Source organism: Gopherus flavomarginatus, chromosome 1 (assembly GCF_025201925.1).
Source record: "Gopherus flavomarginatus isolate rGopFla2 chromosome 1, rGopFla2.mat.asm, whole genome shotgun sequence".
Classification (NCBI taxonomy): Eukaryota; Metazoa; Chordata; order Testudines; family Testudinidae; genus Gopherus; species Gopherus flavomarginatus.
Window position 1 is genome coordinate 5,250,121 of NC_066617.1, and position 15,221 is coordinate 5,265,341.

The window sequence follows — 15,221 nt, forward strand, 5'->3', positions numbered from 1 at the left end:
TACCGCTTATTTCCAGTCTGAATTTGTCTAGCTTCAGCTTCCAACCATCGGATCATGTTATGCCTTTGCTCGATTGAAGAGCCCATTATTAAATACTTGTTCTCTGTGGATGTGCTTTATAGACTGTGATCAAGTCACCCCTTAACCTTCTCCTGGTTAAGCTAAATAGATTGAGATGCTTGAGTGTTGGTGTCGGGTGAAGACAGTAATAGGAAATGGATGGCAGTTCCCCTATCTTAGGGGTGAGGGAAGCTAAGCGGGGCCTCCATCCGAACAGCCAAAGAGAGGCATGTATTTCTGAGTGCATTAAAGGTTGACTTTTCAACGTGAAATTCTCACAAACATTGGCAAAGAAACAGACTAAAAACATGATTTGATTTTTTTTAATAAAACATGATTTCTTAGGCCAATTTCACGATTCTTGAGGGTCTGACGCATGATTTTTGATCTCTTGAAGTGAGACCCTCTCCTGCTGGTAGGTACTCTTACCTGCAGACCCCCATGCCTGTGCAGCAGAGGAAAGTGAAGGGCACTCCATCTGACGTAAATGTCATCTACGAGTCCAAGGATGAAGGGAAAGCCAACGCGCAGGCCGGGCCAGCTGCTGTCATTGCAGGTGCAGGGGTCTCCTCCCACAGCAAGGGGAAGAGTGACCCAACCGCTCAGCCTCCCTTCCCCCCCGCCCCTTTCGCCTGAGACAGGTGCCCTGACCACCATCTTGGTCTGTGCCCAGCCTTGCCAGACCCTTCCTGCCAAACGCCTCCCTCTTCTCATGTGACAACAGTGAAGAATCACAGAAAGAGGCGCTATCACAATGAGGGAAAGAAGATGATCCCTAAAGCTCCTCTGCCTCTCTCTGCTTCACTGTAGAGCGGCTCCCCACAGCCGTTCCAGCCCCACTCCTGCCTGGCCCACCCTGATCTCTAGGGCTCGTGCTTCTGTCCACACCGCATCCCACCTACCTCCTTAGTCCACTGACAAGGGCCAGAATTGGCATGGAGGCTGCCTGGAGATGTGACCACGCAGGATTTCTGCTGGTAGGGAGCTGAGTCGTGGGGGTGCCCCTGTCTGGAGAGATCAGGAAAGGTTTCTGGCAGGAAGTCACCCCCATTTTGCTGGGTTCCATGGCTGCAGGCTGCCTTATGTGGACACAGCACACAAGCATTCCCTACGCTATCCAAGAAGCAGGTAGCCAGATGCTGGAAGGCCAAGAAAAGAGGGCACCTTGGCTGCCAACCTGTTTAACTTAGTTGTGTAGGACAAGGTGGTTATTATTAACGTAGCACCTAGAGGTCCAACCAAGCTCAGGGCCCCATTGTGCTGCTGCTATATGAACACAGTGAGAGAGTCTCTGATCTGATGCGCTTAAATAGACGTGGGAGAAAGGCAGTATCGTTACCCCTATTTTACAGACCGGGAGCTAAGGCACAGAGAAGAATGGCCAGGTTCACAAAGGGGCTTAGGGCCTTACTACATTTTTAGCCACCTAAGTGCAACATTTACGTGCTCCTGACATTAAAACCACTGCTCAGCTGCTGCCTAACCCACTACGTGCTTAAGTTTCCTAGGCACCTACGTTTCTGCTGGCAGTTGCCTTTGCTCATGCCTAGCTCCTGGCACCACGCCACAGCTAATGAGCTGCTCAGAGCCCTAGCTCAAGCCAAAGCCCTGGGAGCCCTGAAATAAGATTCTCAAACTACATGTTCCTCCATCTGTCTCGCCAGCAGGGTCTGATCCCCTCAGTGCATGCGTATGGCTTCAAGCCTTCACAAAAGGTAGCCAGGTGTGTGTGTCCCAGAATACCCAGTAGCCCAATGGATAGGGCTGGGATGTGAGAGACTATTGATCCCAGGTCTCCCACATCCCAGGTGAGAGCTTTAAACACCAGTCTATGGGCTATGGAGGTGGAGGGGTTGCGGCTCTCACTATCTCTTTCCATTTGTGTAAATAATTATTTATTGGAGCAAGGACTGGAACCTGACTCTCCCCCATCCCTCGTGAGTGCCCAAACCAGCAGAGTCAGTCTCTCACTTTCTCTGGCCCTAGTGATTTGTACAACATGGAATAGCTCCAACATGCAAGACTGAGAGCGCTCACCCCAGAATAGCCAACAGCCTGGAATTTGGGGCACTTACCTGGCTTCAAGTCCCTGCTCCAAATCAGGCAGAGCAGGGATTTAAATGTGGTCACCTACATCCCAGATGAGAGCCCCTACCACTAGGCTTAGGCACTTAACTCCAGAAGAGGGTTCCCGGCTGAGGATCCCAAGCAGAAGGAAGTGCATGTTCATGTTCTCCATTTCCTTCCTGTTAGCATCTCCCAGTGCATCTCCATGGCGGCTCTCTGCCATCATCCTTGGGCCCATCTGCCTGATCTTGCTGATTCTGGTGATCGTGATGGCTCAACAGGGTTAGTGCTTCATAGCTTCTAAAGTGAGAGGGGACCATTCTGATCATCTGATCTGATGTCCTGTGGAACACAGCAGTAACTGAATTAATTATTTTTAAACTGCAGCAGATCTTTTAGAAAAAATCCAATCTTGATTTCAAAATTATCAATGATTAAAAATCCATTGCCCTTGGTAAGTTGTGCCAATGGTGGTTTACCCTCCCTGCCAGAAAATTGAGGTTCTAGTCAGAATTTGTCTAGCTTCCATTCCTAGGCACTGGATCTTGTTATACCTTTGCTACACTGAAAAGCCTTCTAGTATTAAATTTCTGTGCCCCGTATAGATATAGACTGTGATCTTCTCCTTTAACCTTGTCTTTCTTAAGTTAAATAGACTGAGCTCCTTAAATCTATCACAGTATAATGCAAGTTTTCCAATCCTTTAATAATTCTCCTGGCTCATTTCCTGAGCCCTCTCCAGTTTTCAAAATCCTTTCTGACTTGTGGACACCAGAACAGGGCACAGTATTCTAGTAGCACTCACACCAGTGCCAAATACAGAGGTAATAGAACCTCCCCACTCCTACTTAGGATTCCTTTGTTTAAACATCTGAGAATCACATTAGCCTCTTTTGACCACAGCGTCACATTGGATGCTCATGTCATAAACAGATAGCTAAGGGTTAATGTCTCTTTCACCTGGAAAGGAGTAACCTGAAACACCTGACCAGAGGACCAATCAGGAAACAAGACTTTTTCAAATCTGGGTGGAGGGAAGTTTGTGTGTGAGTTCTTTGTTTGTGTCCTCTCGGCTATGAGAGTGATTTTTCTATCTCCAGCTTTCTAATCTTCTGTTTCCCAGTTGTAAGTACAAAGAGATAAGACAGTAGGTTTATATTGGTTGTTTTTTGTATTTACATGTTAGTAGTTGCTGGAATGTGTTAAATTGTATTCTTTGTGGATAAGGCTGTTTATTCATATTTCTTTTAAGCAATTGACCCTGTATTTGTCACCTTAATACAGAGAGACCATTTTTATGTATTTTTTTCTCTCTTTTTATATAAAGCTTTCTTTTTAAGACCTGTTGGAGTTTTTCTTTAGTGGGAATTCCAGGGAATTGAGTCTGCAGCTCACCAGGGAATTGGTGGGAGGAAGAAGTCAGGGGGAAAATCTCTTTGTGTTAGATTTACTAAGCCTGACTTTGCATACCCTCTGGCTGAAGGGGGAAGTACTTGTGTTTCTAGGACTGGAAACAGGGAGGGTGGAGTCCCTCTGTTTAGATTCACGGAGATTGCTCTGTGTATCTCTCCAGGAACCCAGGGAGGGAACACCTGGAGGGGGAAGGGAAATGGTTTATTCCCCTTTGTTGTGAGACTCAAGGAATTTGGGTCTTGGGGTCCCCAGGGAAGGTTGTTGGGGGGACCAGAGTGCCCCAAAACACTCTAATTTTTTGGGTAGTGGCAGCTTTACCAGGTCCAAGCCGGTAACTAAGCTTGGAGGTTTTCATGCTAACACCCATATTTTGGACGCTAAGGTCCAAATCTGGGAAAAATGTTATGACAGCTCATGTTCAGTTGACTATCCTCCATGACCCTGAAATCTTTATCAGGTCACTGCTTCCCAGGATAAAGTCCACCAGCCTGGAAATACGGGTTTCTGTGTTCTTAGGCGTATACATTTATATTTGGCATATTAAAACACATATTGTTTGCTTGTGTCCAGCTTACCAAATGATCCAGATTGCTCTGTATCAGTGACCTGTCCTTTCTGTCTTATTCATTTACTGCTCCCCCCATCTTTTTGCCTTCTGAAAACTTTATCAGTGGTGATTTTCCATTCTCTTTCAGGTCGCTGATGAAAATGTTAAATAGTGTAGAGCCAAGGACCAATCCCTGTGGGAACTCAGTAGAAACACACCTGCTTGATGATGATTCTCTGTTTACAGTTACAATATGAGACCTATCTTTTAGCCAGTTTTTAATCCATTTAATGTATCCTATGTTAAATTTATATTCTAATTTTTAATGAAAATGTCATGTGGTATCAAGTCAAATGCCTTACAAAAGACTGAATATATTATATCAACACTGTTGCCTTTATCAGTCAAACTTGTAATCTCATCACAAAAAGATACCAATTAATTTGACAGGATCTGTTTTCTATAAACCTATGTTGATTGGCATTAATTGTATTACCCTCCTTTAATACTTTATTAATGGGGTCCCATATCAGCTGCTCCATTATGCTGCCTGGAATTGATGTCAGACTGACAGGCCTATAACTACCGAGACCATCCTGTTTACTCTTATTAAATATTGGCACAACATTAGATTTCTTACAGTCTTTGGGAACTTCTCCAGTGTTCCAAGAATTACAGAAAATCAACATAAATGGTTCCAGCCTGCTCCCCAACCAGTTGATTTTAAAATGTGTGTCTTTAGTAGCTATTATTTGACATCCTCATGAGTTACCACTGGAATGGAAGGAGTGTCATCATCATGATCGGACGTGAGTTTTTCCCAAATATACAACAGAAATATTTATTGAACACTTCTGCCTTTTCTGCATTATTAATTCTATCATTTCAATCTAGTAACAGACCAATTGCATTGTTAGGATACTTTTTATTACAAATATATTTTAAAAGTTCTTATTGTCATTAATTGTGCTGACCATTGATGTCTCCTGCTGCCCTTTTGCTTCCCTTATCAATTTTCTACAGTTCCTAATTTTTTGTTTATATTCATTATTGTTGACTTCCCTTTCTTCTGCTTGTTCTGTATTGAAGGTTTTTGTAGCTGCCTTCATAACCCATCTAAAAAAGGCTGGTGTTTTAACCAGCATGGCCTTCTTCCTTGATTGTGGCATTGTGATTTTTGGGCATGTAGTAAAGTATTCTTAAACAGTTCCCTATTATCATTCATGTTTTTTGATTAAGTTCTTCCTCCCAGCTGGTTTGGCTCATAATTATTTTCAGTTTTGTGAAACTGGCTCTTTTAAAGCACTATCTATATTACTGGGTTTGGACATTACTCTGTTTGCACGTTATAAATTTGATCAAGTCATGATCACTTCTGTGTAATCAACCACTGATTTTTAGTTCTGTGATCCATTCATCTTTATCTGTCAAGACAAATACAGAATGCTCCTGTATTGGCTGCAACACTTTTGAATTAGAAAATTGTCATCTATATTACTTAGAAATTCCAGTGGTGTCTTAGCAGCATGAGACCTCCAGCATGTGTCATGCAAATTGAAGTCCCCGGTGATCACACAGCTTTTTCCCCCCTACATATTATAGTTAGGGATGTGAGGATCCAGTCATCCTCTTCTCCCTAATGTGATTTGCTGGTCTGTAGCAGACACCAACTAACACCCATCTTAGGCTTTATCTGATAGGACATTGATCCATAACTATTCAGTCCTCCATCAGCCATTCTTGTATTATGACCAGGATTGACATCAGGTTGACAGGGCTATATAATTACCTGGATCGTCCCATTTACCCATTTTAAATATTGCACAACTTTTATTTTCTTCCAGTTCTCTGGAATTTATCCAGTATTCCAAGACTTATTGAGAATCAACATTAATGGTCCAGAGCCTGCTCTTCTAAACCCATTTGATCCAAGTAATCCAGACCTGCTAATTTTAAAATGTCTGACATTAGTAGCTAATATTTAACATCCTCCTGAGTTGGTGTTGGAATGCAAAGTATTTACTCACCATCATCATCAGACTGTATTATCTGAATTTTCCCAAATAGAGAACAGAAGTATTTGACCACTGTCTTCTTTGCATTTCACCTGTTAAGCTGTGATGTAAAGTGACCATTCAGCCCCATCTCTCTTACTGAACCTTCCAGCTGCTGCTTTCCACGGGGCTGAGGATTTAACGGTTACCTGGAAGACATGGCTCAAGGCCTGTCACCTGTACACTTCATGGTCCTCCCCCGCAGGACATTTACAGGTGACAGTGAACGATGGACTGAGTTGGTAACAGAGGTGGAGCTGGCAGTTTGTGGGGTCCTCACAGGAGTAACATCCACCACCTCATCTGTAACCCCTCAAGCCAATGAGCCCTCAGGCTCTGTCAAGCTCCTGGGCCTCTGATGTCCCCCTGTTCATGAATCTAGAAGCCAGGAGTCAGTCCTAGCTCTGTGTTCTAGTTGGTGAGTGGGTAGGGCTGCTAAGGAACTGACCCCCTGGCCCAGCCCTCTAATTGTCCTGTAGAGTGAAAGTCAAGAGAGATAGGACCAAAACTTCGTCATTGGCACTGGGGATCAGACTAGGCCTGAGTCCTGCCATTTTAATGCCCAGTACAAGACGTGCCTCTTGGAGTGGGACCTCTACCTAAGGTTCTGCCCCGGAGAACATCCACCTAGACTGATCCAACCTGCAGAGGTGGCTATAAATGGGGTGCAGAGTGACATCCATCTTTGAACATGTATAATCATGACTCCCTCAATCAGTACAGAAGCTAGAGTGATAGGCACAATGAAGTGCAGGTGGAGAGACACTCAGGATCTCGCATGGGGAATCAGAGCTGGGACATTAGCTGATGTATTGTGAGGACCATGGTAGATCAGGGCCCTCTGGATAGACACAGGCCAAAGGTGCCACCACAGGGGATTCTGATTGTACAGTCTGGCTCTGAACTCCTTCTGGACCATCAGGAATCAAAGGTTATTCCCATGGCCATGTGAATGGTAACTAGGTGCCTTGGTACCATGATGATGGCTACTAGAGAGAGAGAGATTCTTCCCTTAGTGTCTGCCCAGAGGCATTCTGGTCCTGTGGTGACACTGGCTGTATAAATACCTGCTTAGGTACGGATAAGCATTAAAAGGATTTGCCCCGTGACCTCTGGGATGTTGCTGATCTCCCTCTACAAACGTACAGCCTTGAGTACATTTTCTACAATATCCTCAACGTAAATGTTGACGGTTCTGTTACTGGGAGGGGGAACGGATCTGGTGGCCAAATAGGTGTGACGGGTTGGATCACAGAATCCCCCTTGGGAGCTGCCACCTGATGTGTCAAAACCACTTCTGCCCCTGTTTTCCTGCCCTGTCAGCTTAGGACTTCCATGCCCTGCCTGGTTTGAGCCAGACCCACTAACCTGCTGCAAACCCAGACCCAGGTCTGCATCACATCCCCTAACAGCTGCAGGCGTACCTGAAAGCAGCTTACAGAAGCGTTCTTCCCTTTGACACTCAGCTGCCCAACTCTCAATGGGGTCCAAACCCCAAATAAATCTGTTTTACCCTGTATAAAGCTTATACAGAGTAAACTCATAAATTGTCTACCCTCTATAACACTGCTAGAGAGAGATGCACAGCTGTTTGCCTATCCAGGTATTAACACATACTGTGAGTTAATAAGTAAAAAGTGATTTTATTAACTACAGAAAGTAGGATTTAAGTGGTTCCAAGTAGTAACAGACAGAACACAGTGAATTACTAAGTAAAATAAAATAAAACATGCAAATTTTTGTCTAATGCAGTAAGAAACTGAATACAGATAAGATCCTCACCAGTTCCAGAATGCTTCCTTTTACTGACTAATCTCTTTTTAGTCGGGGTCCAGCAATCACTCACACCCCTTGCACTCACTGTCCTTTGTTCCAGTTTCTTTCAGGTATCTTTGTGGGTGGAGAGGCTCTCTCTTTAACCAGCTGAAGTCCAAAATGGAGGGGTCTCTTATAGGCTTAAATAGACTTTCTCTTGTGGGTGGAGACACCCTCCTCCCTCCTATGCAAAGTTCAGCTACAAAATGGAATATTGGAGTCACCTGGGCAAGTCACATGTCCATGCATGACTGAGTTCCTTACCAGCCAAGCCACATTCCTGGGAAAGCCCAGATGTGGATTGGTGTCTTCAAGTTCATTGTTGGCTTAAGTGTTTCTTGATGGGGCACTTACTGAGAATAGTCTTTTCTCAGGAACTCAACCAATATTCATAACTTTGAATGCAGAAATGATCCATACATACAAATAGGATTAATAGATTCAGTAGATCATAACCTTTACAGAGATATGTTGCATAGCATATGTAGCATAAAACACATTCTAGTTATGTTATATATGTATACAGCCAGAAGCATATTTCTGTAAAGCCTTATGAGTGGCACCATCACAATAGGTCTCTGTCATCTGTCATGTAATGAGTTAACATTTGTCAGCCCCATCCGAAATGTACGACATGCAAGTTCCAAGCATTGTGGTTATTTGTTGATAAAACGCAGGGAGCGCCCATCTCTGATATTTCCTGCAGAGAAGCCAGTTTCAAAACAGTGGTGCCGATTTCCCTCTCGCGCAACCTGGGGTGAATAAGGAAGGACTCCTCTGATATCATTGGAATTTGACTAGTGTAAGATTGGTGCAAGCAAGAGGAGACCCATGTCTCACATTCCCTGTCAGTCAGTAGGTGGCGCTGTACCCACACATGATCACAGTCCATCTCATGCTTTAAAACACCCCAGGATGATCCAGGCTGGAGCAATTCACTGGCTCTGGGCACCCCATTATTTTATGATTTTTCTTGTGTCTTTAAAGTTTACCAGCTGTCCCAGAAATCGGAGCAACAGCTGGAGGTCATTGACATGGGAAACATAATCCTCTCGGACACTCTGCAGCAGCTCACAACTGGCAAGGGTAAGGAATCACAGCTAGAGCCTCTGAGGAAAAGACTCCACCCATCCACCAATTCTTCCCTCCCCCCTTACACCCTCAGCTAATCTCTTCTTTATCTATATTCTACCTGCCTCTGATCCCTCCCTGCCTCCCTAGATCCCAAGGGGGAGGGATAGTTCAGTGGTTTGAGCATTGGCCTCCTAAACCGACAGTGGGGCGTTCAGTCCTTAAGGGGGCCATCTGGGGCAAGAATCGGTACTTGGTCCTGCTTATAAAGGCAGGGGGCTGGACTTGATGACTGCTCAGGGTCCTTTCCAGCTCTATGAGATCGGTATATCTCCATATATTTGGGGGAGGGGATAGCTCAGTGGTTTGAGCATTGGCCTGCTAAACCCAGCATTGTGAACTCAATCCTTGAGGGGGCTGTTTAGGGAACTGAGGTTAAAAAAAAAAAACTACCTGGGGATTTGTTCTGCTTTGAGCAGGGGGTTGATCTTCTGAGGTCCCTTCCAACCCTGATATTCTAAGATTCTCTCCCTATGTCCTTCTCTATCTTTCCTTAGATCCATATCTATTCTCTCTGTTCCAGATCTTTATCTGATCTGTCTTCCTTTTATTGTGTTCATCACCAAGGGAACTCAGTTCTTACTAATTCCTGTCTCCATCATCTTATAACTCCTGTTCTCAGAAGATAGGCTATAACTGTCCCTTACTCCCTGACCCACCCTCCCCACTGAGATGAAAACTCATGGTACCAATTTACTGTGCATCCTACTTGTTGCTTGAAGAAAGGAGCTGATGGTCAAAGGCAGCAGGGCCAGCTGGCCTGCTCAATGTGAGAAGACATGTGCAGGGATGGGTCAGCGGTTTAGAATTCTAAGCGAGGGGAATTTCCCATCATCCTTCACACCCAGCAATGCAGAGCTATGGTAACAAAATGATCTTGGAGAATGAGGATTGAAAGTCTGTCTGTTTTCCCTTTCTTCAAGAGGACAACTGCAGCATGTGTGAGGTGGACTGGGACCAGCGGGCAGCCAGCTGTTACTCCTTTTCTACATCCGCGAAATCCTGGCATAACAGCTTAGACGCATGTACTGCAATATCAGCCAGTCTGGTGAAGATAGACACGAAGAAGGAGCTGGTACAGAGCCACCTCTGCTTCTCTTCTTTATTGATATTGGTTGCTGATAAGACAGTTACATACACACTGGCGCTACTGTTTATACTAGAGTTTACACTACTCAGCTTTTAGTGACACGGCTGTGCTGTTACAACCGTGCCACTAAAAGGCACGCAGCGTAGCCACTGTTTGTCACCAGGAGAGAGCTCTCCCACTGACAAAAAACTTCCACCCGCAACGAGTAGCGTTAGTGTTGTCGCCGGGAGAGTGCTCCTGCCGACTACGCACAGTGTACACTGGCACTTGTCATCTACAAAACTTATTGTCTTTCGGGGGGGGTATTTTTTTAACACCTCTGAACAACAAAAGTTTGTCTTTTACTTGCCAGTGTAGACAAAGCCTTAGAATCTGTGGCATTCGAGGGCAGAGCAAAGTGGGGGACTGACTGGCTATGGGGATGTGGAATGGGACATGAGGCCTGTCGTCTCTAATGCACAGTTCCAGCCCAGACCGAAGTCCGTAGTGACACCTTCCATTGAGTTCCTAGTGGGCAGGTGTTAACTGGCCTCCTTGTTGTCATCCTCATTAGAGTCCAAGGATGGAATGGGCTATGGGAGCTAACACTCTTCCCTTCTAGAAGTCAACATGCACAGCACGAGGAGGAGGGAGCTTGCCCTCGGAGTCCAGTCTCTGCTTCTGTCATCGCAGATCCTTTCAGTTAGGTCTTATTAGTTAGCATTAGTGACTGGGAGACCCATGCAAATGACTGAACTTTGTGAATTAGCAAGCAAGTGAAAAAAATCAAGATAACTATCTATGGAACTCACTTCTGCAGGATACTGAGGCAAATAATTTAGGGAGATTTAGGCAAAGATCAGATTTCTGCCTGAATGAGAAGAGCATTTAGCAATGTGAGCTAGAATAAAAGGGCCTGGGCCATTGATCCTTGTGCTTCAGGTCATAAACAGATCAGCTAACTGGGGAGTCATGGAGGAATGACCTCTATGCTGCTGTATTGCACAATGGGCAAGATGCATTATGGGTCTTTTCCCACCTCGTGGTGAAGCACCCAGCACTGGTCCCTCTCATGGCGGTGAGCTCCTGCACGAGATGGGCCATCGCTGGGCTCTAGTTTGGTAGTTCTCGGGCCCTTGGTTCCTGCTTTTATTCCTCCTTGCCAAGAATAATCTATGCAGAAGTCTTGTTTGGGAACAGCATGAGGGGTAGAATAGTTTGGGGGTTAAGTCAGGAACTAGGAGCCAGGAAATTGGAGGTCTGTTCCATTGATTCAGTACTTGTCCCTGGGAAGGTCACTTAGGCCAATGTATCAAACACGGAGGCCTACAGAGTCAGACACCTCTACCTATAGTTTAGACAATTAAATCATTGGCCCGATTTCCAGAGGGACTGAACCCCATTTTTACCCAGATGCCTGCAAATGGGGAGAAACGGTTATTCGGGGATTGATTGTTGTCCTTTGCTGTTCGGAGCAGGAGTTCTTGAAACATGAGATCTCCAAGCATTTGTACGTGCGCCAGGGACAGCAATTCCACTTCAGTTTCTGGACAGGGCTGAACTACGACAACGACATCGGGAACTGGACGTGGGCTGACGGCTCCCCTTTCTCCTTCCAGCTGTACGTCTCTCCTCACTGCCTGTGCCCGTCCAAGGGCACTGATCCAGTTCAACATTGGCTCTGACTGGGTTAGCTCCTCCATAAATGGGGATAATGGTTAGAACCAGCCAAACAAACATTTTTTTCAGTGATAAATGGCTTTTCATATAAAATTTTCATTTTTTTCAAAATTTTCCAATGTAAACTGAAAAATTTTTGGTAAGAATTTCCACTTTTCAGTGAAAAGGTTTTGGTTTTGATTGAATATTGAGGGGGAAATTAAAAGAAAAAAAGTCCAGGTAGAAAATTAGTTTCTGAGCAGCTCTAACCAAAATGATCCGCCTTTGCAAGTGCTCTGGGACCTTTGGCTGTAAAGTGACAAGTATCATGTATTACAGCATACCAGATTTAGAGTAAATCTCAGGAAAAACTTCCTCACTGTAAAACCAGTAGGACAGTGGAGCAGATGCCTAGGGAAGTCGTGGAATCTCCTTCACTGGAAGTTTTCAGAAAGAGGCTGGATAGCCGTCTGTCTTGCGTGGTTTAGACACAACAAATCCTGCATCTTGGCAGGGGATTAGACTGGATGACCCTTGTGGTCTCGTCTATGACTATTGGTGTCCCCACGCTATCCCTATTCAGGAGGTGGCTTTGTGCAGAATCCACCTCATACTGGATAGCTGTTCACAAGCCACCACCCATGCAGCTCAGTCTCCTATGCTATGGCTGTGGTGGCTAGGAGGCTCTCATTGGCTCATGGCTATGGTGGCAGAGGCTCCAAGGAGTGAATGAGCCACACAGATTGAGCTCCCCTAGGGATGAGGCACATCAGCGATGAGGGGAGTGGGAGAAAAACACACACCTGCAGGGAGGTGGGAGAAAACTTGCACTTTTGCTGGTCTTCAAACAACCCCCCAGGCCTCTCCAAGCCCATCATAAGAAGGAAGCGCCCCCACAGACCAGGACACACTGACTCTAGCACCAGACTCTGCCAGAACAACAGATGCAAAACCTGCAGCCGTAGCTTCACTGCTACAATGATCAACACCCCTCACAACACACCTTTCAAGATCCCTGGGTCCATGTGGTGTACCTCATCTAGTGTACTACGTGCCCAATAATAACTACACCTCTGCCTCGATATAACGCTGTCCTCGGGAGCCAAAAAATCTTACTGTGTTATAGGTGAAACAGCGTTATATCAAACTTGCTTTGATCTGCCGGAGTGCACAACTCCCCCCCCCCCCGACCCCAAGCACTGCTTTACTGCATTATATCTGAATTTGTGTTATATCAGGGTAGAAGTGTATGTGGGTGAAACCAGACAATGACTACACGCTCAAATGAACACACATAGGGAAATGAGAAAGGACAAAAACACCCCAATTTGTGTGGGCGAACACTTTGCACATAGCAATGACTCTATATCTGACTCTCCTTCTCAAAGGAAATCTGCACAACACCTCCAAAAGACGAGCCTGGGAACTTAAATTCATAACTTTGCTAGACACTCAAAATCGTGGACTGAACAGAGACAATCTATGACTCACTAACAACCCTTCCCACCCCCCAGCTGCCTTTTTCCTCCCTTTCTTTATTGCCTTGCACTGGAGGGTGGTTAAAAGGCCACTTCACCTTGAACTTTGCAATGTGTCTATAGTGTAGTTGTAGCTGTGTTGGTCTCAGGATATTAGAGAAGCAAGGGAGGGGGAGGTATTAGCTTTTATTGGACCAACTTCTGTTGGTGAGAGGGAGGAGCTGTGAGCCACCCAAGGTCTGTGCTTCGAAAGCCTCTCTCTCTCTCTCTCTCTCTCTCTCTCTCTCCAACAGAAGCTGGTCCAATAACAAATAGCAGCTAGGCCACCTTGTCTCCCTTGCAATATTTTTTAACTTTTTAGGCTAAACAGTCTGTTCCACCTCATGTTTAACTGCGACACTGCACACCTTTCCCACACCTGAAGAAGAGCTGTGTGTGGCTCAAAAGCTTCTCTCTCTCACCAACAGAAGTTGGTCCAGTAAAAGATTTGACCTCACTCACCTTGCCCCTGCTGGACACAGAGATGCACGTGGTGATGGGAGCCACATAAGAACCTACCATTAGCAAAATGGAAACATGGCCCTGACTCTTCAGTGCCTGGCCCTGCATGTCAGGCAAAGCAGGTGTTAAATACCAGCGTTTGGATTTGGTTTTCCTCCCACTTTGCAGAGGTGTCAGTGATGACCCAGATGCCAGGCAGGGGAAACTCACCCAGGGTTGTCAGTCTGACCCTCTCTCCTTTATGCACTATGGTAAATGCACTTTGAAGACAATTATTACCAGTGCAGCTGAGAAGGGGTAAATGCCGCAGCCTGTGGCTGGCCCCCCATGGCTAGCAGTGAGACGGGGCTTGTGCTTGACAGATTCCAGGTCCCGGGAGCTGAAGGCTGCGCATACATGCAGAAGGGGGACATCCGCACACAGAGCTGCGCCAAATGGGAGGTTTATATCTGCGAGAAGCCAGCCAAGTTTGGGGGGAACTGAGGAACAACAGCAGGAGTGGCCTCAGGGCCTCTGCGGATCTTCCCCATCCTGGCACAATGTGGGTGTCACGCTCAGCCTGTTCATCACAAGCGCACTGAGCCCAGTGGGGACATGTAGCCAGGAGCCTGCTGCCAAGTTCTCCCTGTTACCTTTAGTTAAAGGTGTGTTGACAACAGTTGCTCAGTTATTGATTGTGTTTGAGGAAGTAAATAAAATGCGGGTTTTAAAAGGCCAGAGATGTCCTTGTGCTTTAGTCTGTGTTTCCTTATAAATTGCTCTGGGTGGGGCTTCTTCTATGGCCCAGTATGAGAATTAATTTCCTTTAATGGGTGATCAAGCTGGAATAGTCCACAATGGACTGGCCGGACTGGATGATAAACTAAACAGTAATAAGTCACCAGAACCAGATGGGATCACCCAAGAGTTCTGAAGGAACTCAAGTGTGAAATTGCAGGACTACTAACTGGTATGTAACCTATCATTTAAATCAGCTGCTGTCCCAGATGAATGGAGAATAGTTAGGGTGATGCCAGTTTTTAAAAAAGGCTCCAGAGGGATCCCACATGATATACTTCAAACAAGACTCGTGGCAATCATCTGACAGTGGCAATATCAGTGATATCCATGGTCCTATTTCAATCATACAGCATCTGAGTTTCACTTCCTCAGAGTGGGGCAGGGCCCCAGCTAGTGGCACGCTGAGAAGTATGTTGCACTAGCATTTCCTCTGTGAAGTAAATAGCTGGTTATCGGGACCGCAGCCCCGTGGGCAGGGTGATTTCCCACCATGCAACCTGCAACCATGTCCCAGCCTGATGATTCCTCCTGCATCTTTTCCCGGTGGGCACTGACATCCACCAGCTTCCCAAACATCCCATTTGTGGCTTCTGCGTCTACCCCTAAATTGGAGTTCTGTCACATCATATAATTTGGGGCTGCAGACT

General features: G+C 45.7%; 1 protein-coding gene across 1 annotated transcript; it reads left to right on the plus strand.

Annotated features, from left to right (window-relative positions):
* Positions 1-450: 450 nt before the first annotated feature.
* LOC127039706 (C-type lectin domain family 7 member A-like) lies at positions 451-14,500 on the plus strand (the record flags this gene model as incomplete). Its single annotated transcript, XM_050933556.1, has 6 exons — positions 451-616; positions 2,314-2,409; positions 8,944-9,042; positions 10,011-10,162; positions 11,635-11,777; positions 14,157-14,500. Coding segments are annotated over 6 exons (777 nt in total), but the record flags the coding sequence as incomplete, so codon positions are not given.
* Between the last annotated feature and the right edge of the window lie 721 nt (positions 14,501-15,221).